Source organism: Acomys russatus, chromosome 32 (genome assembly GCF_903995435.1).
Source record: "Acomys russatus chromosome 32, mAcoRus1.1, whole genome shotgun sequence".
Classification (NCBI taxonomy): domain Eukaryota; kingdom Metazoa; phylum Chordata; class Mammalia; order Rodentia; family Muridae; genus Acomys; species Acomys russatus.
The window spans coordinates 6535191-6560797 of NC_067168.1; the positions used below are offsets into that span (position 1 = coordinate 6535191).

The window sequence follows — 25607 nt, forward strand, 5'->3', positions numbered from 1 at the left end:
GAAAGAACAGTTCCCAAACGTGTCCTCTGACCGCCACGTACATGTCTCCCCACACTCTAGCACAAGAATATTTAAAATTATTGCATTTAACATATACTATATATTATTTATAGTGTACATACTATATGCCCTGTGAGTCTAAATACTGTATACAGTATTATATATGATAACAAGCTAGGAAGCAACTCCTCTCCTCCTGTGTTTGCTGTTTTGAGTGCCGTTTCCCTGTGGAAATGGATGTCTGCCACCTTTCAATCTAGTTCATTCTTTCACACCAAGGCTCAGCATCACAGGGTGGGTTTTTATGGAACTGAGAAAAGAAGTTCAGAAAACTGGGACTTTATTTTTTTATGTGAATTCACGGGATTCTTGGTTGTTCCGATTTTCAAATTAGCCGTAGCACGTCAGTTGCATGGAGGAGTTAAGAACAGTTTTGGTTTTTTTGTGTGTGGAATTCAACCTTTCCCTTTGTACCTTTGAAAATGGCTTGTTCTTGTTCTTTTTTAAAAAATGCATATAAAAAGTATTTTGAGTAGGCACTAATCAATGTCTCCTTTTTCTTTAATAGGCTTTAAGATGGAGCACTTTGATGCATCGCTCAGTACCTATTTCAGAGCATTACTGGGCCCCCGAGGTAAGGCGGCTTTGGTTTGCTCATCATCTGTGGCTCCCCTCCCATCTCTTTATAGCCTCTTGTAAATATTGCATGAGGAGATCTTAGAAAACGCTTTCTGTGATGAGATCAAAACTTTACCTCCAGTAACAAGAGACCTTGCGAAGTTCTCTGGTAGTTGAATGCTCTCCCCTGGCTCGTGGGACATCTTTCTGCTGGCTTTAGCTTCCATACTGGCAGCCTGTGAATACCAATGATTTAACACTGCTTAACGGGCGTACGCTTTTCTTAAATCTTCACTCTAGAAGAAACCAAGCCAGGGCGTTCTGACCACACTCAGCCTGAGGATAAGTGGTCCAGCTTTGGCAGAGTTCAAAGGGCTTTTTCCTCTAACAGCTGGGTCTTGATGGATTGCCCAGGCTGGCCTCGAACCCCTAGGATCCTCTTGTTTTAGCAGCTACCCAAGTGCTGGACTGTAAGTGTGTGACACCACACCCAAATAGAAGTACATGCACACGGTGCTGTGCATGAAACCCAGAGCTTCATGTTTACTGGGTAAGTGCTCAGTTGTTGAGCTATAATGTAAATAAGCCCTTAAGGACTTTTACTCTCGTTTTTCTAATTTTAATTTTTAAAAATTATCCTGCTTATTTCAGCATATGTTAATTGCACAGCGTAATGGGCTTCATTTTGACATTTCCATGTCTACAGAATATACTGGGTTTCTGTTCTTTCCCTCTGTTCCTTCTCTTTTGTGTCCTCCCCATCACCTGTCCTCTTCTGTGGGGCTGAGGAGTCCTGAGACCCCGGGAGCTGACCCAGAGCAAGAGTGAGGCTGAGGTTAAAGCCCAGCAGGAGTAGGACTGTCCCTCTGTGCCCTGGGCCTGCACACCCCTCGAGGTGGTCACATAGCCTGGCAGCCAAATTGCAGGTTAAACTTTTTTTCTCCTTATAAGGTCATGTCCAGAACGCACCTGGAATTCCTTTTGATGCAAATAAGGCATTCCTAGCACCCTGGCCCCAGCCAGTGATGTACACACATTCCAAAAGCCTCTACCCATTCCCCAAAGGGTTAAATGGCCTTTGTTGTCCCCATTAGACAAACTATCTCACTGAAGCTGTCTCCTGAGAAGGCTGTTTCCTGTGCTTTCACCACTGACCGCTCACTGCCAGCTGAGATGCTGCATTGTACCCACCCAATCCAGCTAAGTTTCCCTCCCTCCAGTACAGCTTGAGGCTTGATACTCCAAGGGGGAGGCTGAAATGGGGCGCCATTCTTCCACGTCTCTAATAGTCCTTTAAGGGTGTTGGCCTTGAGCCCAGAGACCTGCCTGCCTCTGCCTCCTAAGTGCTGGGGTTAAAGGCATGCACCGCCACTGCCTTTTTTTTTTTAAGTGACTCATTTACTTCATGTCATAGACTTGAAATCCCTTGTCATACTGCTATTAGTCTTCATATTCTGTTTTTTTTTTTTTTTTTTTTTTTTAGTGAAGTAATTCTGTATGGCCTTTTAATATTATCTATAATGTCTTTATTAGAAAAGAAATTCTGACAGGTGCACAGAAATGCTTTAGAATTCTGCAACTGACAAAATAAATGAGAAAATTTAAACTTAAAGGAAGAAAGATTTATTTTTGTCTCCTGGTTACAGAGGCCCCAGTCCATGGTCTCCTGGCCCTCTTTCTGGACCTGAGAGAAGGCTGAGTGTCATCAGAAAAGCACGACAGAGTAAATCTGTGGCTTTTGAAACAGGGAAGAGGCAGACAGTGTGAGGACAGACCCAGGGAAGCCTTACTGATCCGTCCTCTCTGCCAGGCCCCACCTTCTGCAGTTTTCAGTACCACGAGGGAGCAAAGTCCACTAACTTTCCCCCAAAGTCCTAACTAGGAAGCTGCTTGCAAACAGCCGCTTATCAGACCAAAAGGGTCTCAGTTTCCCTTGTGATTTATAAAACACAGAAGAAAATGACAAAAGAACGTCATCTATCAGCAGGTCAAAGATGAAACGGTGTTTGGTACCATCTGTGATAAGAATAAGGGTTGGGGATTGAACCTGGTGCCATCTCTGTGCTTCTGTGACTAGTGACCCTATGCAAAGATGCATGAAGGATGCCCTCTTCAGAACTGATGAGGCCAGGTATCCATACATTTCCCCTCCATTAGGAACGGGTTAAACTCGAAGGTGGTCAGTTGAAAGAATAGGTTAGGTTGGCAGTGGTGGCACGCACCTGTGATTCTCACACTCAGGGAGCCGAAACAGGAGCATCCTGGTTTTGAGAGTAGCATGAGCTGTGTACCAAGGCCCAGACCATATCAGCTGTATAGCGAGAGTCAGAGAAAGAAGCGTTAAAGCACCTGCGTCTGCTTGCATTGAGACACTGCCTTCTTACTTGGCTATAAGAGGCAGAGAATCCAACTCCTGGCTGTCTGAAGTAATAATAATGATTATCTTACTTTGTAAGGAAGAGTAGCCCCTGTCCTTCTGCAGGGGTTCTGTGATATAACCAGGAACACTGTTCTTAGTTTCCTCTTTGCCATCCTCCCCTGTCGGCTCTGTCCGCAGTGTGGCCACCTTCATGATTACGTCATCTCCAGGCTGTACAGCCAGCACAGGAAGGAGGTCATTACATGAGCCTAGCTTTCCACTTAAAGGCTCAGTGCTCACAACTGTTCCACATCTCCGTTTCTGAACTGGCCACCACACAGAGCAGGGAGCCACCCAGATTGGCTGGATCCTGAGGAACTCTTTCCTGGGGCCTGGGGTTGTGACTAGATACTGTGGGTGCTCTCAGGGAGGATGGGTACTTGTTGAAAATACATAATACAAAAGGGTAAGATGTTAAACAACTTTAAGTAAAAGGGCATGGAAAATTTGTAGGTAAATACGTATATTCATTGTGTTTATTTTACGCGAGCGCGCACACACACACACACACACACACACACACAGTGAGAGAGGACAGAGAACATGTTAACTTACTTTTTCAAAATGGACTGCTAAGGGCCCAGAACAAAAGGTGTTAGGAATTTCTTTGTTGCAGTCTTTGGGCCCAGCCGCTTCCCTGAAGGACTTCAGAGACCCCTCAGTTCTGAGACTCAGTTGTACTGTCTGCCACTCCTCTGGCATAACTGCTGGGGAGGATATGGAGGCAGCATCTGTTTCTGAAGCCAAAGAAAGCAAGCCATGCCAGACATGCTAGGTGGGATCAGAGTGTCTGCACGGAAGGAAGGCTGACATGTAGTTCCCCAAAAGGAGTGTGTGTTTTATTGAGAAAATGAGGGAAGATGAGCAAGGCAGGCCATTCAGAGGGCTGTTGGCTATTAGCAGCAGGTGCTTGGGTCTCTTCTCTCATTGTCCTGCCTAGGTGAGAGGGAGGGAGTGTGGTGTCCTCTTCTACACAGGCAGCCCCTCTGAGTCAGTGTGAGTCTCAAGTTCCTGTTAGTGCTCTAAGTATTTTAACTCGGTGCTTCTTGACCTGTAGGTTGCGACCCCTTTTGGGGTGAGGGTCAAATGACCTTTTCACAGGAGTCACATATCAGATATCCTACATGTCAGGTATTTACATTACCATTCATAACAGTAGCAAAATTACAGAAGTAGCAATGAAAATAATTTTATGGTTGGGGGTCACCACAACATGAAGAGCTGTACTAAAGGGTCACTGCCTTAAATAGTCCCTGTGTGATAATGGCGGAGCCAATAGCATTTCATTTTTACTCATTGGCCCTCTACCGCTGGCCTTCGAGTTGGGCACAGTGTCCCTAACCTGGCTAAAAGGCACATTGCTTATGCCTGCCTATGCTGGGCTCATGCAGGGTGCTCACAGAGCTCAAGGGATTTCGAGTGCAGACTGCCATCTCCTGTGGTTCACAATTCCATGTTAATTCAATAAACATAATAAGTTTGGTGGATGATTTAGCTTTCTCCTCATTTTCTCTCAGATTTTTCAAAAGCATGTTTTTCCTGATTTACATAGCAAAACCCAAGTAATAAATTACTCTAAACCTGGATCAAAAAGCTTTGCCTTGTTTGATGTGCATTTGTGTGTATTCTGCTTTGTGCAGACTAAATGCGACACGAATGTCATGGCTTTGGAAGTGGTTTTCCATATGTGCACCTTATTAATGAATTTTTCTTCTGGTGTCTTTCAGATACAAGAGTTAAAGGATGGTTTCTTCTGGACAATTACATACCTACTTTTGTCTGCTCTGTCATTTATTTACTAATTGTATGGCTGGGACCAAAATACATGAAGAATAGGCAGCCGTTCTCTTGCCGGAGAATTCTAGTGGTGTATAACCTCGGACTCACCTTGCTGTCTCTCTATATGTTCCATGAGGTACGTCAGTGGCTGTGAGGGATTGTTTCCAGCAAGCTGTACTGCTGATGCTGCCCTGATTTGTGTCCCTAAGTGAGGAAAGACACCCAGTTCACTCGGGGAGAGAATGGGGCAGCAAGTCTGTTGATGCATTTTGAATAGGCTTTAAAATTGTTGATCTTTTAAAAACAAAAAAAAGTCGTTTGTACAATGTCTCCCTGAGTACCTAAAGTAGAAGCCTTTGCCGCAGATTCCTCGGTTACTCATGTGACATGTGACATTCAGAGCTAAACATCTTCAAAAGCATTCTTATGCATGCAGAATACAAGCTAGAAAATGAACGACATGTGAAAAGCAGACCTGTGCATATCTTGTTATTAAGTGCGTAATGAACACTTGTTTCTTGTGTGGAGGTGGAGGAGGAAGGAAATAGGTGGCACGTTGGCAAATTCTGTGGCAACTCAGCCTTTGTTCTGATCTGGTAACTGGTCAAATCTCCTAAGTTTCCTTTTTTGTTTTTGTTTCTTAATTTTGCTGTATATACTCATTGTATGTAGTGCTGCATTACGCGAGGGGCGCTGCGTTGCATGAAGGTACTCTCACATAGTCCTTCCCAAAGCCAGACAAACTGCTTAGCAGTGCAGGACACCTTCTCCCTTTTCCTCCTGGCTTTACCAGCTATATTAATGTTCCTTGTAAAATAGAAAGAACTGAAATATCGATTCTGATTATTTGCTTCTGAAGCCAAAACACCAGATTTGAGCATTCTAGTCATGTAAAAGAAATTATTGGGCCTGAGCTTACACAGACTGTTAAGATCCTGAACAAGGATCATATCATTCATGTGTCTTAGCTTTTAAAGGCAGCTTATGCACAGCCCAGTGGAGACTGCAGGCCTGAAGGTCAGCAAATGAGCCCCAGCGCTGGGCACTGCCCGCGGTGCGCAAGGACAACCCAAAGCAGCCGGCAGGTCCCAGAGCGAACTTGTCTCTCACGTAATGGAAAGACGATAGAGCCATTTCTTTAAGGAAACCTCTATAGACTTTCTATTGTACATATTTTTTTTTTTTAATTAATGTAAGGTGATTAAATTTTAGAGCACCTAGGTGCTTGTTTGCCTTGGATGCTTCATGTTTCACACGCCCCAATGACATAGCTATGATATCACTTAACTTTGTATACAGCTATCTCAGAAGTAAAGAAAAGAAAATTGCTGTTTAAACTCACAGTTTGTGTAGCTGGTTAGGGGCTTCCGGACAGCATGTAATCAAAAGCACAGATACCACTCTGGCAGCATGGTACAAATGGTAGAGTGCTTTGAAATCTACAGAGGGAAAGCCTACCCTTCACCTTCCAGCTTTCAGGCTATACAGGGCAACACAGCAGAAAGCAGTTACTTATATTAAATCAGGTCTGTACGTGTATTCAGATCACGTACGTCTGACTGAGAAGCCCCTGTCACGCCAGTGCGACTGTCGCGTCTGGTTGTTGTCTCTGTTCATCAGTGATGTGACTATAGTCTGTTTCTTGTCAGGCTTGGGATTTCAGTTCGGTTCCAGGTTTTTTTCTGGAACTAGCATTTGTATTCCATTGATTAACAGTGCATGGAGGGCAGCCATGAGCCTCAGCAGGCAGACTGAGGACATCGTGAGGCCCTTGGGGAGCAGTGTCAGACACACCAGCCTCTAGCTACCTTCCCGTTTATGTACATATTTGAGGCTGTAAAGGATTTTTAAAGCATGTATGTAGTCCTTTGTATTTTTGTTTGTTAATTACAAACGTGCCTTGAAAAGTTCTGGGTCAGTACAAGGAAAAGCAATAGGCACTTAAAAGAAATGTGAAAGTCTTATTAAAAGGAGAGTAATAAGAAAATGAAAGAGGAGCCACAGAAACAGTAAAAGGGGTGGAGTAAAAATAACTAAATTAATTTTGAAAGTGAAACTCAAGTTTAAGATGTAGAAGCAATATAGGTGTATTTATAGTTCATGCATTTGGTAGGGGAAAAAGTTAAAAGAGGAGAAGAGGTTGTGCTTTTAGTTACTGATTGACCCTACGCTTACTTCCAGGCAAAAGTCAGAGGTCCCTGATTTTTAAGTGTATTTGAGGTTCGGAACAGACTAGTTTGAAAGTACTGGGTGCTTCAGGCTTCTCTCAGTGATGCAGGCACTGTCTGGCATCCCAGACAAGGGTGAGGATGTGAGTGAGATTCCAAGTTGTAGAAGAGAAACCATTTGCCTTAGCACCTGAGCATCGTGAAACTGCTGTTACAGAAGCACAGCGTCTGCGTGCCACCTGCCCTCTGAGAGTGAGTCTCACCAGCGCAGTGCTGCTGTCGGTCAGCCTGCCCACGTCACCCTCTGTGAGTCTCACCAGCGCAGTGCTGCTGTCGGTCAGCCTGCCCACGTCACCCTCTGTGAGTCTCACCAGTGCAGTGCTGCTGTCGGTCAGCCTGCCCACGTCACCCTCTGTGAGTCTCACCAGCGCAGTGCTGCTGTCGGTCAGCCTGCCCACGTCACCCTCTGTGAGTCTCACCAGTGCAGTGCTGCTGTCGGTCAGCCTGCCCACATCACCCTCTGTGAGTCTCAACAGCACAGTGCTGCTGTCGGTCAGACTGCCCACGTCAGTCTTCTTGGTGAGAATCCAGTGATCGGGGATGGTATATTCTGAACATCAGCTTGCTTGTTTGAATTAGGCACCACCTAGGCCCTTGGTCCTCAGGCATTAGCGAAGCATACTTTTGGGTTTGTTTGCAGACAGGGTTATCTGAGGGAAGCCCCGTCCTGACCGTGGGTGCCAGTAACCCTGACCTGGATAAAAAGTAGGGAAGGAGCCAGGCATGGTGGTGCACGCCTTTAATCCCAGAACTCAAGGAGGCAGAGGCAGGCAGATCGCTGTGAGTTCGAGGCCAGCCTGGTCTACAAAGCAGTCCAAGACAGCCAGGGCTTCACAGAGAGACCCTGTCTCAAACAAAACAAAACAAAGCAAAACAAAAAAATAGGGCAGGGGAAGGCCAGATATAAGTGATGATGATTTCCTGTCCCTGCTTCCAGAGGGAAGTAGCCCTATCAGAGCACCAGAAGGGAGTGCATCCTCTGAGCTGGGGTAACTCTTCCTTCCTGGAGTTGATTTTTGTAAAGTAAAAAGAACCAATACAAACCCATGCCTTCAAGACAGAGTGGCTTTCCCGTCTTTCTGCACCTCCCTGTCAGCCGAGCAGCAAGCTATCAAAGCGTCTTCTGATCCTTTGTTACAATGTCACACAAGGTGTCCCTCTCAGTCAGCTGCTTGGCTCTGATGTGGAGCTGTTTTGATGTGTCCGCTCTTTTCCTTCCCACTATGCTCTGACCTCTGAGGCCCTGCACAGAGAGCATCTTACTGTGTGGTTTGATGTAATCCAAAAAGGGGCGTGTTCGCCTTGCGCAGTCTGCGCTTCACACACTGAGCTGGACCCCGGCGCAGCTGTCTGAGAGCAGGGTGGGTGCTTTACAGCGCCTGTGCTCGCCCCAACGATGCTGCTCTTTAGGGGAGACACTGGGCTCCTCCAGGCTGTCCTGCCCAGCATTGTTTAACCCTACCAACGCCAGCTGTCTGATTATTCTTTTCCCTCCCTTCCCCCTTGCCTCTTCTGTATCTCTGTTCCCGTCCCCGTCCAGCACAGACCCACAGACCACTGTAATGAAGAGGGTCCCTCTGCATCTTTCCATTGTTATTTTGGCTGTTTACACCACAAAGTCTGTCCAGTATAGGGATAGGAAAAAGGCAAACGCCAGAACCATATTTTTATACTATTTAACAATCATATATAAATCATAGGTTACTTTTTATGTTTTCTTCTCTAGTAGTTGTATGTAGAACTGTGTTATGGGGGGAAAAGTGACAAAATTATCTTTTAAACATCCAGGCCTGGTTTAGCCTAAGTCCAAGCTCCTGCTTTACCTCTCTCCTCCAGAACAGGCCTTACATATGTCCGCTTCTATGCCTGTCTTTCCCGTGGGCCCTTGGGGTCTGGACTCAGGTCCTCAGGTTTATACAGCAAGCATTCCAGCGCCTAACCCGTCTCCTCATCTCCTGAAGCAGCTTTTAGAGGGACTGATGCTGAAGCTGGGCATGGTGGCCTGTAGTAGCAGGAGGGTCAGTTCATAGTCATCCTGGTTACATACCAGGTGTGAAGCCAGCCCTCCGAGACACACGAAACCCTGTCTCGAAACGAAGCCTTAAAAAAATGCCCTACAGCGACAGCTCTTCTGAGGTAATGATTTTAGCCTACGCTGATTCTTTTTTACTTTAAAAACAAAAGCGTTGGCGGAACGTCCCAGGTGAGCATCCCATACTAGCATTTCTCGGGTTATATGAGATGAGTGTCCTCCCCCAAACATCCAAAAGATTGTGGAAGAGCTTGAATACAGACTTCTGAAGAACTAAGGGGTAGAGGGGAAAAAAAAAAAAAAAAGCTTACCCTTCCTGGTTGGCACTGACGATGGTAGAGCTGGCTATGCATTGTGCCCCGGGTGTTCACCCTAAGAGGCGCCCGCCTTTGTGCAGGCTGCCAGGAGCTCATACTGCTGTGTCTTTGAATTGTGCTTTGAAAATCCTGGTGCTTTATTGGGAAGATGGAAGGTGCCATATTTGATTGACTGGTTTTGTACTGGAGCCTCCTGTCCTCTGAAATTGGGGACTGCTAAGCACCACCCGAGGCACCTCTGGCCTCTCTGCCTTGCTTGGGGCTCTGATGTGGCCCGGGAGCAGTTGCTAGGGAACTCTTATATTGCAAGCTGCTTTTCTTTTGGTTCACGCTTTGCTAAAATGATAGCATTATTGTGGGATGCCAGGGTTTGGAGAAAGTGTTTTGTTTTCCAGAATACTTTGAAGAGGCTGTCTGCTCTTTGCCTTCCTGTTAAGGAGAGTGTAAAGAAGTCGACTCTGCTGGAGAGACCAGTATTTGTAAGAAAGCTCTGCTAGCTTTGCCAGCCTGGGTCAGACGTTGTGTGTCAGCCTGTGTCCAGACATTGTCACCTGCGGAGTTCACACCAGGAAATCATCACCTCTCCCCCTGTGAAAAAGTTTGAATATTTTGAGTTCATGGTTTATGTCAGTGCCCGTTTATAGCTATCCTGGGGTGTATGATTGTAAGTTGGATATTCCTGGCTCATTGCCCAAAATAGGTGGCATTTTGTTCTCTTACACCCAAAGTTTCTTGCTCAGAAAAACTCTCCTGAGGGATCATAAGGAATAGTTACTTGCCCTTCAGTGTATCTGGCCTCCTGCGAGGATTGTACACAGTGGAGAGAGGAAGGGGGGAGGCAACACAGTCCAAGCACCTCCTCCCTACTCTTACACACAGCCGGAGGGAGGGAGGGAGGGAGGGAGGGCGGGCCTTTGCCAGAGGAAGCCTTGGACCTGATTCTGCAGACTCGTCATAGTCTACTGAAGTAATGAAGTGTATCTTTTTTCCTTCCTTCCTTCCTTCTTTTCTTTTCTTTTTTTCCTTAGATAAGGCCCCTCTGGGTAGACCTGGCTAGCCTGAAACAGAAATCCTCGTGCTCAGCCTTCCAGCACATGTTATGTACCTCCCTGCCCCACCTTACAAGTTGTTGGTTTTAGCCAGGTTTTGCAAAGCAAGGCTAAAGTAGGTTGGCTGGAGAGTTTTAACCTATGCAAAGGGAACAGGGGCTCCTGTTTCCACCCTCGTTGTAGATTTTCTGTATTAGAATTAGACATCCCACACCTTTGACTGGAATCATATCAGACGCACATGGTACCTGCCAAGTGCTGTGCAGTGGACTTCCTCATGCAGTGCTCTGTGTCAGTACGCCTGTCCTGTGTGCAGAGGAAGTGCGAACAGTAAAAAGACCTTCCGCATAGGAGGGCAAGAGCTGTGCTTAGAAGATTCCAGGCATACCTGCCTCAGGTGAGCCTGTTTGCTCCGTGCTGAAGGTTTGTCAAGTGTACAGGAGCAGTCCTTTTGACTTAAACAAGGGAGGTGCCTTCAGGGAAACAAAACAAAACACTTCTGAAGGGCGTGGATGTGAGAGTTTCTTCACTGGCTTCCTCATGATCTGGACTTGATTGCTGATGGAAAGCCATCTACCTGTGTGACTCCATTCAAAACAGCAGTGCCAAAAGTAGCCTGCTGCACCAGAGAGGAGAGGGGTGCTTTTGACTTCGGAATAGCTTATGCCTCGTATAAATCAGATGTCTGTCAAGAAGATAGATAAATACAGTAGAGGTCTGATTTCCCCAGCATCCTTCACGGAGAGACTTACCAAGAACTTAGGACCAGGCATGGAAGGCAGGGGGCCTAGAAGTGCCGTGTGACGCGTGCTTGGGCTCACCGGAACTTTTCTTTGTCTCTGTTCCCTCACTTAACATACTCCGTTCTACCAGATAGAGAAACACGCAGCCAGCAAGTCTGAAACGCCTTCGTGGCTCTTAGGAACGCTCCTTAGCTGTGCTCTCCTTGTATTCAAGCATTGACAGCCTTTCACTCACCTCTGCTGAGCGAATGATGTCCACTAAACCTTCCCACCTCATCACCAAAGCCAGCCAGTCCTTCTGGCATCTCAGGGTGCTGGGGTAGCAGTGGTCAGACCGTGAGGATGGAGCTTTTCCCGTCAGACTCAAATAGTTCAGATGACCTTGTTTCCTAAGAGGCTTTGGTAGCATTCCAGAAAGAACTACACAGAAGGCAGTGCTCCGCTGTTGGCTACAAGTCAGTTCTCACCATTAAAGATCATTCACTCTGCGGCTGCTGCATCACCCAGACCTCACTGTGATGCTCACCTGTATTTTCTTAAGGTGAAAAGATGCATAAAACCTCCATTGGCTGTTGAACTTGTCTCCTAAGCAGAGAAGGAAGCATCCTGCTGTGTTTTAATTATAGCTCTTCACAGGCTGCCGCCCTAATTAAGGTTTGCTTTACTTCAAGGAAGGAGAAAGCACATAGGGGTTTACAGTGGTACTGCCCCTGTCTTGGCTACTTGGGGAAAGCTACATAAATAATCCTCTTTGTTGTCCTTGGACCAGTTAGTGGTAAAGGGGGTGTGAGGAGAGAAGCAAGCTGTGTGTTGTGGCCTGCTTTTTCACTCTGGAGCAGGAGTAGGCGGCAGGCTTTCTCTCCACCTCACCGTGTCCATCCTCCCAGGCCCTCTTGTCCCAGCGAGTCTCCGTTGTGCAGCATCATGACCAGAGCAGCTTGTTGGAGAAAAACTGCACCTAAGCCCTGAAGAGAAGCAGCAGCGACAGGGCTTTGTAGCAGCGTCTTCTCCAGTGTGCTCTCTGTAACACTGGGGATGCCAGCCTTCGCATTGAGAGTTGTCATCATCATGGTGTGTGTGTGTGTGTGTGTGTGTGTGTGTGTGTGTGTGTGTGTGTGTGTGTGTGTGTCTTGTCCATCCCTCACCCCGCTAACAGACATCCCATTTTCCTCTCCCAGTAGCAAAGGGTGCAGAAGCCTCCAGTTGTGGGCTCATTTGTGGAGACTTGGAGACCCAGACAAATGAATGCTAAGCTGAGTTCTGAGTTTGGGGTGTTAAATTATTACAGCCTTTCTGACATTTTCCACAGCCCCCTATGATGTTTGATAAATGGTTTTCTTCTTATGAACAGAAGTCAGAAGCCTGCCATAAAATGTAAGCCTCTTCAAAATACTTTGGTCTGTTTGTTTGTTTGTTTGTTTGTTTTTCTTCATCTGCAAAGCAAAAATGAACTGGAGTTCTTCCTCAAATTAGACCTGGAGACTGTGTCCTGCAAATATAACCTGATGGCTAGAGTTAGGGCAGTTCTCAACCTGTGGGTCGCGACCCCCCACAGAGGTCACATATCAGGCAGGCATCCTACACATCAGATGGTTCATTATGGTTCATAACCGTACCAAAATGACAGTCATGACATAGCAATGAGATAATCTTATGGTCGAGGGTCCCCACCACATGAGGAAGTGTGTCAAAGGGCTGCAGCACTAGGAAGGCTGAGGACCACTGGTTTAGGGGGGTGGAGCATGATGCTTTGAACTTACTCCATCAGTCATTTCATAGAATTGATTTGCCCTCTCTCATGCACAAGGCCTCGTGCCAAGGTCTCCCCCAGAGTTTATCAACAAGCATGAGACCTGTTAACAAGTGCTGATCAAATTAAGAGAACCCACAGAAGGTCGGGCTTACAGGAAGGAGACTGGAGCTCAGGCTGCAGTGCTCGGGGGGCAGTCATGGAGAACACAGAATCTTAGCTGAACTCCAAAAGATAGACGTTTGAGATCTGGAGCCCTAGGGTACCCGGAGACAGGATTCTAGTTGATAAGAATAAGATAAGAATATTGTGCTCATATTATGAGCCGTATTGGGTGAGATGAGCAGGGTACATTTCATATCACCAACTTCTCCAGACAACCTTTCTGAAGCAAGACCACGTCTGCTCCACTTGAGCTGTGGGACCTGAGGCTTAACGGAATGGAGATACTAAAGCCAGTGCCCCTGTCTCAGCGTAGGCTTTAAGGTGAATGCAGCCCTTTGGTCTCGGTGGCTAAGGAAATGTGCATCTGGAGAAAGCGGGGAGGATAAGTGATGTGTAGGTGCAGAAGTTAGAGGGAGGCTTGGAGGCTCATTTTAGAACGTAAAGTCTTTAGCACTGCACCTGGGATTTGGCAAGAGAAAAATCCTTGAAGGGCTTTAAATATGGAATTTAGTATGTTGAGAGGCTCAGTGGCCCCGGTAAAAGTGGTTAGTGACAGTCCCAGGGGAGGAAAGGCTGCCACAAGGACCTCGAGAGGTAGGAGAGGTATGCTGGGCTCAGGCCAAGAGCATGGCTACCAGATGTGCAGCTTCTGGAGTCTGTCACCAGTTGATGCAGACAAAGCCCGCCACCCAGTGCCTGGTCTTGAGCCCTATCCTCCAAAGGTAGTGTTTTACATAGAGGTTTCCTGCTTCTGTCCCAGGCTGTAGGAAAGGGCAAGTAGGATTTTGAGTTAGTTTGCTTATAGAAGGAAGTTCCCACCCATATGAAAAAGAGGCACATGTCAGGAGGGGCCCGCTGCAAAGGTAACAAGAGCCTTCCTTGTTAAGAGTCACCTGCAGGATTATAAGGGGTGGACATTTGCCCTCTGTGCTACACAGCAGCCCCACCCCTGCACAAGGGTCTAGGATTACAGTCTTCTTAAGTGGTACCAACCCAGGTACCAAGAGAGGAGCTACAAAAAACAGTGATGACGTTCCTTGTTTGCTTGATTTTTATTTTACTTTATTTTTATTTATTTATTTTGAGATAGAGTCTCACTATGTACCTTGGCTGGTGTGGAACTTGTTATATAGATCAGGCTGTTGACAAACTCACAGAGATCTGCCTGCCTCTGTCTCTCAAAGGAAATTAAAAGTGTGTGCCACCATACCCACAATGAAGATAACCATATTCGCAAATTTGTTCTTGTACACATTTACTCTCGTGGAAACTGCACTGCATTATCTGTGACATTTTGACAAGAAGCATTTCCTTCTCGTATCTCAGGAGACACTTTGCATTTATGTCCTGGGATGGAGGAAGGACAGTGAACAGTGCACTCTAATGTCACAGCACTCTCCAGTCAGTTCTCCTAAGGACCCCAAGTCTGGGCCTCCTCACTCCACTTCCTGCTCCTCTATTCACTCTGGTTTTGTATCTTGACGCTTCAGAGTGCTGATAGGTCTGTGGCAACAGACTTAACTGGCCTTGAAAGAGGACATAAGGCCAAAAAGAAACGTGCCTGGATGCCACGGCAAGGTGCCAGTCTAGAAAAAATAGCATTGTGTATGGTCTGTTAGGAAGTCTAGCATAAAAACTATTGAAAACTAGGACAGAAAAACCACTGGAGATAATTTAGTCCAGTCTCACTTTTGACAGTAAAACCCGTGGGATCCCATGGTCTCCCGTCTCCCCCGGCCCCATCAAACCTTCCCAAGCACAGCACTCCTCATCCAATGGCATTCCAGATTCCTGTGCTGTTCTTTGGCCATAAAATGAATGTTTCCATGTAGAGAAAGTAACAGAATAGAAGGAAAACAGTGGAAAGGAAGTTAAAAGAAACATTAAATGCTAAACTCTGTATTCATGCGAGTGTACCATGCCTGCAATTTATTTCTGCTAGATTGGATGAAAATGTGACGGTGTGTCTTCCAATCCTTGTCCATACATGCTGCTTCTCTGTAGGGCATCTGTGCTGTTCACCAGGCCAAGTAATTGTCCAAAGACAATGGGAGACCAACCTGAGCCTCCTGGGTCCCCCCACCACCACCACCCCCCGACACTTCCTTACTGAGGTCCATATTGGGAAGCCACTGGTCTACAGTCTGGGCTGCACCCTGCGTTCTCCTGAGAACTTCCTAAGAGGCCCCTTGAGGTCTTGTTTCATGGTCAGGGTGAGGCCAGGCAGGCATTAGTAATTCTCTAAAAGCTCCCAGGGTGATTGTGCTGTGCAGCTACAACAGAACCCACAGCCGCCATGCCCAAATTTCATCTGACCAAAGTCACCTGATTAAACACTGGCCAGCTGGGAAAATCACAGCGCTCAAGAGGTCGAGGCAGGAGGATCAGGATTTCAACCTGCTCATAAACTTCAGGGTCACAAGATCTAGGGAAGGGCCTAAGCTTAATTAACAAGTTGGTGTCAGCCCTGCTGGGTAGGGGACAATATTTTGAAGTAACATCATTAGATTCTCTTGTGAATGTGGACTCTGAGTGCCAGCCTTGGCGATCTACCACAGGGTTTTAGAGTCCAAAGGTGTGCAGTAGTTCAAGAATGCATTTCTCAGGGGCCCTGGGTGATGCTGGTGGCTTGGAAGGAGGCACACCGGTGACTGGGTCCGTGTGTGTGTGTGTGTGTGTGTGTGTGTGTGTGTGTGTGTGTGTGTGTGTGTGTTGGATGGCATGAGACTCAAAGTATACCATCTCAGGCACATCCTGGCATTCTTTGATCAACAGGAACAGTCAGGATTATTCTAGAATGTAGAAGAAAGCAAACAAGCAGGGAGCTGTGGTTTTCATAGACAAATAGCTTCCTGTAGGTGTTAGGAACATAGTGGGTGGGCAGTATGGAAATAAAGAGTTAACTTTCTATCCTGACTGTTAGAGTGGGTGCTAAGGTCTGCCCACCATAGGCTCCTCACCTCACTGTGCTGATGAGGAAACAGGCTCTGTCTGCGAGCCAGTGAGAACTGCAGCTTGCACCCCAGGTTTGGGGTCCTTTCTGAGACACCACAGTTTCTGCAGATGGCTAGTGTGAGTCTACAGGTCGGCCCAGCAACAGGAAGTGCTATTAGAACTACAGATCCTTGGGCCCCCATGCCCTGGATAGTCCATGACTGGCGCGCTCCAATGGCTGCAAACTGTGCCCTCAGGCTGGAGGAGCCGGGGCTTAGGGAAAGTGGCATGAGGAGACAGGATGACACCTTGAAGGTGGATAGGTCTGGGCATGCGGAAGCAACAGGCAAAGCGGGTTCTGAAGGCAGCAGCCCAGGAGCGAGCGGCTTCAAGCTCCTTTTGAGCCTTGCAGTGTGAGGACCTGTGTGCCTGAAGGTGCATTGTTCCATCCAGACTTTTCTCCTCACAGTGGCCTGTGACCATTTTACTTTGAGTGAACTTGAAGTTAATCTTCATATACTCCAGACAATTCATAAACTTCGGTCTTTATGAACAGAGTTCTGATGTAGCAACTAACTGTTCTCTTTTTCAGTTGGTGACAGGTGTGTGGGAAGGCAAATACAACTTCTTCTGCCAGGGAACACGCAGTGCAGGAGAATCAGATATGAAGGTATTGTTTCAGGGCGGTGTGGGGGTGGGAGTGTCTGTTGTGTATTTGTGTTTTCAATAAAGAACTTACACAAAAAGCATAAATAAAAAGACAGTAGCCTCTCCGTCAAGATCAGTCCTGCTGACATCTTGAAAACAGAAAGAAGTGCTGGTTGTGGTATGAAAATCTGAACATGAAAAGCATCAATAAAATGTGAAAGAAGAGGGGGCTGGAGAGATGGCTCAGCAGTTAAGAGCACTGACTGTTCTTCCAGAGGTCATGAGTTCAGTTCCCAGCAACCACATGGTAGCTCACGGTTATGATCTGATACCCTTCTCTGGCCTGCAGATGTACATGCAGGCAGAGCTCTGTACACATAATAATAAATAATAAATCTTTCTTTAAAAATGTGAAAGAAGAAACCCCTGTGAGCAGTTGGCAGGGGACATTGTGTCTAGCAGGTTTTCGTAGAAGATCATTTGGATTTAAAATCACTCTTGTAAGTGCCCTCTGAGTGGTGATAGTAAAGGCAAAATCCAACTTAAACTCTGAGAAACGAGCTTTTTTTTTTTTTTTTAAACAGAAGGCTGACAGCCAAAGCTCAGTGTGGTCAATATTTCCTTTGGGCATATTGGTTGGACCAGGACCAGGTACTGGATGTGCTGGTCCAATCCCTCCATGAGTCACACTACCTCACTCCCATCCCTCCAGCCCCAAGCACCCTTCGAGCAGCTCTGCAGACCACATAAAGGTACTGCTGGCCCAAAGCTTCCCAGGATTTTAAAATTTTGATTTAGTTTTGCTTTGAGACTGGGTCTTTCCCCGCCTTTGGTTTTTCAAGACAGGCTTTCTGTGTGGAGCCTTGGAGCCTTGGAGCCTTGGCTGTCCTGGACTCACTTTGTAGACCTTGAACTCACAGTGCTGGCCTTGAACTCACAGTGCTCTGTCTGCCTCTGCCTCCCTGAGTGGACAGGGTCTTTTGTAGCCTCAACTTCTACGTAGCTGAAGATGCTCCTGAACTCGAGAGCCTCTGCCTTCTACCGCCAAGTCCCAGAATTGTAGATGCACCTCTTGCTGTTCTTGTTGGAGCGTGCAAGAGTGTCAGGGGCCCTTGCAGGATGTTACCTGCTGTTTCAATACTCCCAGTGTAGTATGCTCATTGACTAACGGCGCTCCCAGTGGCTGGAATTCAGTCACTGGAAGGCACCAGGGCACAGGGTGTGGGCCTCTCCAGCTCTGTGTTGACTGCAGCGTGTCACAGGTGACTTTCCAGAAAAGCACTGGACCTAAATCATGAACTCTTTGCCCTTAGATCATCCGTGTCCTCTGGTGGTACTACTTCTCCAAACTCATAGAATTTATGGACACCTTCTTCTTCATCCTTCGCAAGAATAACCACCAGATCACAGTCCTGCATGTCTACCACCATGCTACCATGTTAAACATCTGGTGGTTTGTGATGAACTGGGTTCCCTGCGGCCATTGTAAGTAATGGGTGTTTGGGGAGCATGTGACATAGACTGGAAACTTAGGCCTCAGGAAAGGTGTTCCCTCTGTAAATCTTAAGGTTAAGCTATTGAATTTGTGTTCAGGTTTATTTATTATTATTATTATTATTATTATTATTATTATTATTATTATTATTAATAATAATAGCATGCACTGTAAAGGGTTTCATTGTGAGTTTTTTCCTATCATACTTTTTTCTCATTTGTCCCTTCTCCCACCACCTTCTCATGTCCCCTTTACCCCTTACTAATGTCCTTCCTTCTTTCTGTTTTCATGTCACTTACATTAGACACAGTAATCCTAAGCAGAAAGAACAATGCTAAAGACATCACGAGACTGGATCCCAAATTACACCACAGAGCCATAGGAACAAGAACAGTATGGTGCAGGCCCAAGAGGGAACGTGTAGGCTAGAGGAACAGAGTAGAAGACCAGAAAGTAAATCAATACTCAGTTCATTAAAGGAAACACACATGTCCAATAGGTACTTGAAAAAGGTGTTCAGCCTTCTGTAGCTGTCATGAAAATGTAAGTTAAACTGCTTTGAGACCCCGTCTCTTTTTAGTCACATGGACACCATGAAGAAAAGAAACCACACTGGGGATGTAGCTCAGTGGCAGAGCACTTGACCAGCCGAGGAAGTCATAGATTCAGAATGCCGGCAAGGATATATACTATAAACGGATGGAGCTGCTGTGGAAGGCAGTACGGAGGTTCCTCAAAAAATGAAATTAAAACTACTTTTAGACCTTGCTATACTGCCCTTGAGTAAATAGCCAATGACTCCAAGTCAGCATACCACAGGGATGCAAGCACGTTCGGGGTTATTGCTGTTCTTGTCACAACAGCCAACAGATGGAACCAGCCTGGATGGCCACACACAGAGGAAAATACACAACACACAATGAAATTTTATGCAAATATAAATCATGGCGTTTGCAAGAAACTGGAGGCAGCTAGACATTACGTTAAGTGAAATGAGCCAAGGTTACATACTGCATATTGTATCTCATAGGTGAGCCTAAATATAAAATTGTATATGTGCATGATATTTATATGTAGGTTGCAAAACTAGAAAAAAGATCATGAGAGGGAAGGAAGAGATCTTAAGGGGTGTAGGAAATAGTGGGGGTGAGGGGGTGTATGTAAGAGCAGAGGGGACTGGTTACTGGGGAGGACAGGAGAGGGCTTCCTAGGAAAGGGGAGCAAATGGTCACAAAGCACAATGACAGGACTGCAGGAAGCTGTCACCATGAAACCTGTTACACTGTATGCTAATTTAAAAGTTAAAATAAATAACACAAGCCTCTTCAACAGATAGTTTTGGAAAAACTAGATATCCACATGTAAAACACTGAAACAAAACATAGATTTCTCACTCTGAAAAAAAAAAAATCAATTCTAAGTAGGTCAGAGACTTTGAAACCAATGGCTTCAAGACACAGATTTAGGCTAGGACTTCTGGAAGAGGACCTGGGTTGCTTTTAATGATAGTTTGTGTGGCCTGAGCTCAAAGAACCTTTCTCTGGTAGTCGGTGGTGCCCTACGCTGATTGAGTAAGATGAAGGCCTTGCCAGCCTGCGGCACATTAACAAGTGGAGGATGGACAGGCAGGTGAAGGTGCTTGCTGCCAAGCCTGATGCCTGAGTCCATCCCTAGAAGCCATGTGGTGGAAGGAGAGCACCAGCCCTCACAGCCATCGTTCTGTCTGGTGTGGAAGGCGCATGCTGAGCCGCGCTGGGGAGAAAGGCATTCTTGGCTACCCTGTCCACTCTGACAGTGTGGCCACCAGGGTGGCTTCTACAACACACACTAACATTCGCTACTTTTGAGAGTGTGGTTGGGCTCCACTTTGGAGTCCAGCGTCCTCTCAGCCACGAGTTTTCTCATCCTAACATTGAAGAGTTTGCCTGGGAATCTTTGTGTCTGCTCACGGATTCGCCCTGCTCCTGGCAGAGTTGACTGTCTCTGCCCACCAAGATTCAGAGGTCTATCAGGTTTATAACTAGAAAAGATTTTCTCAATACAGTGCCTTTGGGGTTGGGGGAGAAGCAAAACCCTAGAAGAGCGGGTTGAGCTCCAACACCCTCGAACTAGTGTGTTTTCCTCATCACCTGTGGATGAGCGAGCCCAGATTCTAGTAGGGGCAGCCCTCCACTTGATTGTATTTGGAGAGTATTTTCCATTTCAAGATAGCTCATAGAACAGCTAGCCCCATCCGGCCCGTGGAAAACTAGAAAGTGTGCATGCCCTGTAGCAAGGCTACTAGGAACTCCTCCTAACGTAACCCCGAATGCCTGAAAAGCTGATGGCTCTGCTCTGCTTCATTATTCACTGTTGAGGATGCAAGTACTTTAAAAAAAAAAAAAAAGATTCTACTGGAAATTGAAAGTCATGAGTCTTTTATCCCTAAAGAACTGGCTCTAGAGTGGCCTCTTTTCAGCACCTGGGAGAAGGAGCCTCCCTGCCAATCTCCCAGACACGCCTGCAGGTGCCAGGTCTAGTTGACCCCTGGGTTTCAGCTGCCCCGGTGGCTGCTGCCTGCCGTGCCCACCCAAGTGGAAACTGACTTTTCATGACACGTCCATGCAGTGCTTAGGGCGGCAGTTGTCTCCCTCTGTTGAGAAGAATTTCTCTAGCTCCGAAGCTGTCTCGTGTTTCCTCCACCTGTTATTCGCAAAGCTCTAACGCATCTTCCCGGCGCCTTTGCTCCCGCAGCTTATTTTGGTGCGACCCTCAACAGCTTCATCCACGTCCTCATGTACTCCTACTATGGCCTGTCCTCTGTCCCCTCCATGCGTCCTTACCTCTGGTGGAAAAAGTACATCACTCAGGGGCAGCTGGTGAGTAGCCTGCTCGCTGTGCCCGGAGCTTGTTCCCTGCCGGGTACGGTCTCGTTCCAGGCCTTACTGTTGCTGAATGGAATCCAGTTGATCCGCTTAAACTCCTCATGGCACATCCGAGAATGCTCTTGTCTCTCACAGATGGAGAAACTGCTCTGGACTGGGGGTGCCTCAAGTCCTAGGCTCCCAACTTCCTGATGGGCTTTGTCCTTACTTTGTGCCTGTAAGCACACAGCGTGCACACATGTAACTGTGTGTGCTTTCTCATGTCCAACATGAAGACGAAAACTGCTTTGTGTGCTCCCAGGAGATTCAGGTAGACCTTTCCGAGTGCTAAGCCCAGAGCCTTTGTAGCTGACAGTGAGTCTATTGGCTGAGATGGGTACCAGGTGACTACTGAGTGGGAGCAGAGCTCTTGGTGAGAATGGCCTCCGCTGACAGAGGCAGGCCAACAGCTGCCTGGTCTTGATGATCTTATTCACCACTTTCTTAAGCCTTGCCCAGTTGTCGGTAGCTTATAGGTACGCATTCCTTCCCCTCACGAAATCTTGCTGAGCTGATTAGTAATGCTGCTGCTGATAAACACTGGCCTATTCTGTGCTGTGTGTCAGGCCCTCCGGTTAACTAAGTGATTCCTGTATGAGTTGTCTCAAATACTTCCTGCATTTTGTAGGTGAACACATTGAAGCAGGAGGCTGAGGGGACAGGCACTAACCTCTCCAGCCATGTTCATTTGTCCCAAATGAATCTAATTTAGATCCCCTGAATCAATCTTGATTTTTTTTTTTTTTCAAATTTTAAAAATAACATTCTGAGAAGTTGGAGCTCCCTCTGGGTCTGGTGTTTCATTATCACCTCTGCCAGCCACACTGCGCTCCTTGTTAATCTTTTTTTCACCTGTGAGGGAGAATAATTGTTCTTTAGCCTTCTCTGATACGGAGGAGAAAGGATGCAGAAATGGATTTACTGTAGCTATAGCTCTGGCAGACAGGATGCAGAAGAACACCGTAGGCATAGGCGACCTGCTGGGCCGAGTGCCATCTGCTGAGCTCTTAGCTTGGAGGACCAGCCGAGGAAAACAGAGATGGCAGAAGATGGTGGGTCCTCGGGAGCCTGATGGTGCTCACATAGCCAGGTTGCCATAACTAACACCTTTGCAGTGCATCTGTCTGCAGGCCCACCTGCTTGCCACGGAAGTCATCTGTGGACCTAGCATTTTGCTAAAGAAGAGTTTAAATGTTCATGACAGCTTTCACCACACCAGAGTCAACACAGATACTGAGTAGGAAGCAAATCAGTCAGACCATGCGTCACAGGTGACATCACTGGCCCCTTGAAACACCACCTCACTTCTCTCTTGCTTCTCGCTGATGACTCCTAGAATTTTGGAGAAAGGAAGTTTAAGTAGGGGAGAAGCTTAAAGAAGACACATCCATACAGAGGTTAGAATAAAGTGTGGTTCAGAAACTTGGGGGGAGGGGTGGACACTGAAGTACAGGCCCCTGGGTGGAACCCCTTCTGTGTGCCGCCACTGCTCAGCCCTGCCCTGTCTCCTTCAGGCGCAGTTTGTGCTAACGATCATCCAGACGAGCTGCGGAGTCATCTGGCCTTGCTCCTTCCCCCTCGGGTGGTTGTATTTCCAGATCGGATACATGATCTCCCTGATTTCCCTCTTCACAAACTTCTACATTCAAGTAAGTCTCATCCGTCACCGGCACCCGCCCGGCCTTCATCCTTCCCTCCGGAGGGCTGTGTGGACCACGGCTGGATGCTGGCACTGTGCTCTGAAGGGGCCTCTGTAGGGATGGCGAGACCACAGGCTCTGCTCTAGATACTGGGCCTGCGTCTCGGGATCAGGTGGGAAACGACGCCACGTGTAGCAGGGCGCTTTTTTCCTTCCCTCTGGCCTCATGCAGGGAAATCAAAAGGTGGTTTTCAGTCAAACTCTCAGCCCCACTGCCCTGCTTGTCACAGCTAAGTGCAATTTCCATCACAGCCCTCTGATGGAATTGAAACCTACCTTTTTGTCCCACTCTTCTTAGATTCCCACTGGTCGAGGTTGGGGCTTGAGTTTGGTCCCCTGATGTGATAGAGACATTTGCCTGTCTCCAGCGGCACCTGACCACTGGGCTGACACTGATGAGCCTCTTGCTTATGTGGGCATCATCAAGAAGCTTCCATCCCCACTAGCCTGGTCAGGAGCAAGGGCATAGGCCAGTAGTGTGTAACAGCCCCCTGGAAGCTCAGCCACTGTTTCTTTTCTGTGTCCCCATGTGATTTGTGGACTCATGTTTTCCTGGGCCATGACGGGTCGTTTTTCTAGTTCCTCCATCGGCATAGTACCAGTACATGAGGTCTGAAATAGTTGCTCTTTTTAAAGATAAGCATTGGCCCATGTGTTAGAGGAGCTAATGTCCACTGGAGAGGCCAGTTTGGTCACATAGCCCATCACTCCACCATCCACGTCCTGAAGACACAACAGAGTGAACACAAACTCCGTGTACTCTTGTGAATGTCTATTTGTGGCCTAGGAGTCAAAGGACATAGGAGCTAAGCCTCCAGAAACCTGGAAGAGTGGCTGAAACAGGAAGTGGTTATTTGAGCGCAGGAGTTATCTGGTGAGCTTTGTCATACAGGGAAAGCAGGCCTAGTTAGATGCAGACCAGCACAGCTCATCTGGCCAGCGGGCACTTATCTGTCTTGTACCTTTCAGACTTACAACAAGAAAGGTGCCTCTCGGAGGAAAGAGCACCTGAAGGGCCACCAGAACGGGTCTACGGCTGCTGTCAACGGGCACACCAACAGCTTCCCTTCCCTGGACAGCAGCGTGAAGACAAGGAAGCAGAGGAAGGATTGACACGGCGGAGCCGAACCCTCTAGACCACGGCGTGTGATTGTAAGCACAGTATAGGTTGTGCCCGACGCTCGTAACAGCTGCTGTCACTAGTCTGGCCTACTGTAGTGTGATTTATGTAGAACCTTTTTCATCAGTTCAAAACCCCTAGAATATGTACACAGATTATACAAGTAGGCATAGGATCTTCTCACATTTCTGGGCTCTCATCGACCCCTGCGCTAGACTGTGGAAAGGGAATGTTATTGTAGTATATGACACTGCTGTTGCCTTATTAGCTATAACACGATAGGTGCTGAATTGTGGTTCACAATTTAAAACACTGTAATCCAAACTTTTCTTTTTAACTTGTAGACCATGCATGTGATTGTTAATGTAAATTTGTACAATGTTGTTAACGGTAGACAAACACACATGCCTTAAGACTTCAAAAGCAGGGCCCAAAGCTTATTAGTTTAATTAGGGTATGTTTCCATTTTGTATTCATTTGTAATAGCTCTGTTTGGAAAAAATCAAATATGTGATTTATGAAACTGGTGTGTGATATGTAGCTTCAAGAGACTTGGAGATGCAAACTCTGACAGCACCTTCGGTTTTATAATGCTGGCTTTTAATAAGCAGGCTCAAGTCTAATGGAACAGTCAGCTTAACTTTTTAACAGATCTTATTTTTTTATTTTGAGTGCCACTATTAATGTGTTAAAAGAGGGGGGAAGGGTCCAAAGCAGTCTTGAGACACTTACATATCTACTCTTAGTCCCCCAGAGTCTGGGGCGCCTGTAGGGTGAGTAGGCCACTTTTCATTTCTGAAGTGCTTAGTGTTTTTATACAAGAGACAAAAAGTCCACTCCACTTCCCACCACTTGGAGAGAGGAGAAAGACCTTTTAGGAAAGGCGATTAGGCATTTACCACGTGTCAGTCACACAGACCAGCAATGGGGAACTGGTTGCCTGGGTCCAAAAATTTTTTTAATTTCTGTAGTGCTATTTTGACATATACTTCCTTTTAAAATGTGCCTAATTTACCAAGAGGCCAGGAAGCACCTTAAGCATTTTGAGGTAAAATTAAAGAGGTTGCTGGAACACGAAGGAACTGGGCATTTGGAGAGTGACCGCTTTATTCAGTGTAAATCTTGGCAGCATCTGTAATTTTTTTCTGCTTAGCATCTAGAGATTGGTTTAAAGCGCTTGTTTAAAAGTAACAGATTGCTTATCGTAAAGTTGTGTCTCGTGCACTTGAGGCATTGGTCATATAAGCAGGGACTCCTACATGTGTCATTTTTAAAGTGTTGAAAGTTTAGCCTTTGAATACCTTCTGCATTGAAAAAAATTCATTGAACCACTTACGATACATCTTAGAAGATGATTGACAATGTATAAACTAATTGTGGGTTTGATATTTATGTAAATACCAGTTTACCATGCTTTAATTTTGCACATACATATTATAAGGAGCCAATTGGTCCTAATTAGTCTTGTGGGTTTTCTGTTTGGAAGGAGTTGCAGCATCTGTTTACATTTTACCTTATCAAATCTAGAATGTGTATATTTGTGTGTGTCTTCATCCTAGGTACCAGTTTGCAGGTGTCTTTACATATTTCAGTACGAAAACTATAGCATTCAATAGTGTGCTGTCAAAGTGTGCTTAGCTCATCTCGGTATACCCACACTGTTAAATAATGTCTAAACATTAATCATTAAAACATTTTTGATTACCGG

At 46.5% G+C, this 25607-nt stretch overlaps 1 protein-coding gene across 2 annotated transcripts; it reads left to right on the forward strand.

Annotated features, from left to right (window-relative positions):
* Positions 1-568: 568 nt before the first annotated feature.
* On the forward strand, positions 569-25607 carry Elovl5 (ELOVL fatty acid elongase 5). 2 transcript variants are annotated; one of them, XM_051140137.1, is made up of 7 exons: positions 569-634; positions 4765-4952; positions 16627-16704; positions 17996-18167; positions 20911-21035; positions 22595-22729; positions 23749-25607. In XM_051140137.1, the coding sequence occupies exons 1-7, from the start codon at positions 577-579 to the stop codon at positions 23890-23892; spliced, it is 900 nt and encodes a 299-aa protein (XP_050996094.1). In that variant the 5' UTR covers positions 569-576; the 3' UTR covers positions 23893-25607. The 2 variants fall into 2 exon arrangements, with proteins under 2 accessions (XP_050996094.1, XP_050996095.1); XM_051140138.1 differs by lacking the exon at positions 20911-21035.

Bases quoted from the DNA above. Each gene is read 5' to 3' on its own strand.
- Elovl5 (XM_051140137.1), top strand. From the start codon at position 577: ATGGAGCACTTTGATGCATCGCTCAGTACCTATTTCAGAGCATTACTG. The intron at 18,168-20,910 runs GTAAGTAATGGG...TTGCTCCCGCAG, and splicing joins CTGGGTTCCCTGCGGCCATT to CTTATTTTGGTGCGACCCTC. The intron at 22,730-23,748 runs GTAAGTCTCATC...TGTACCTTTCAG, and splicing joins TCACAAACTTCTACATTCAA to ACTTACAACAAGAAAGGTGC.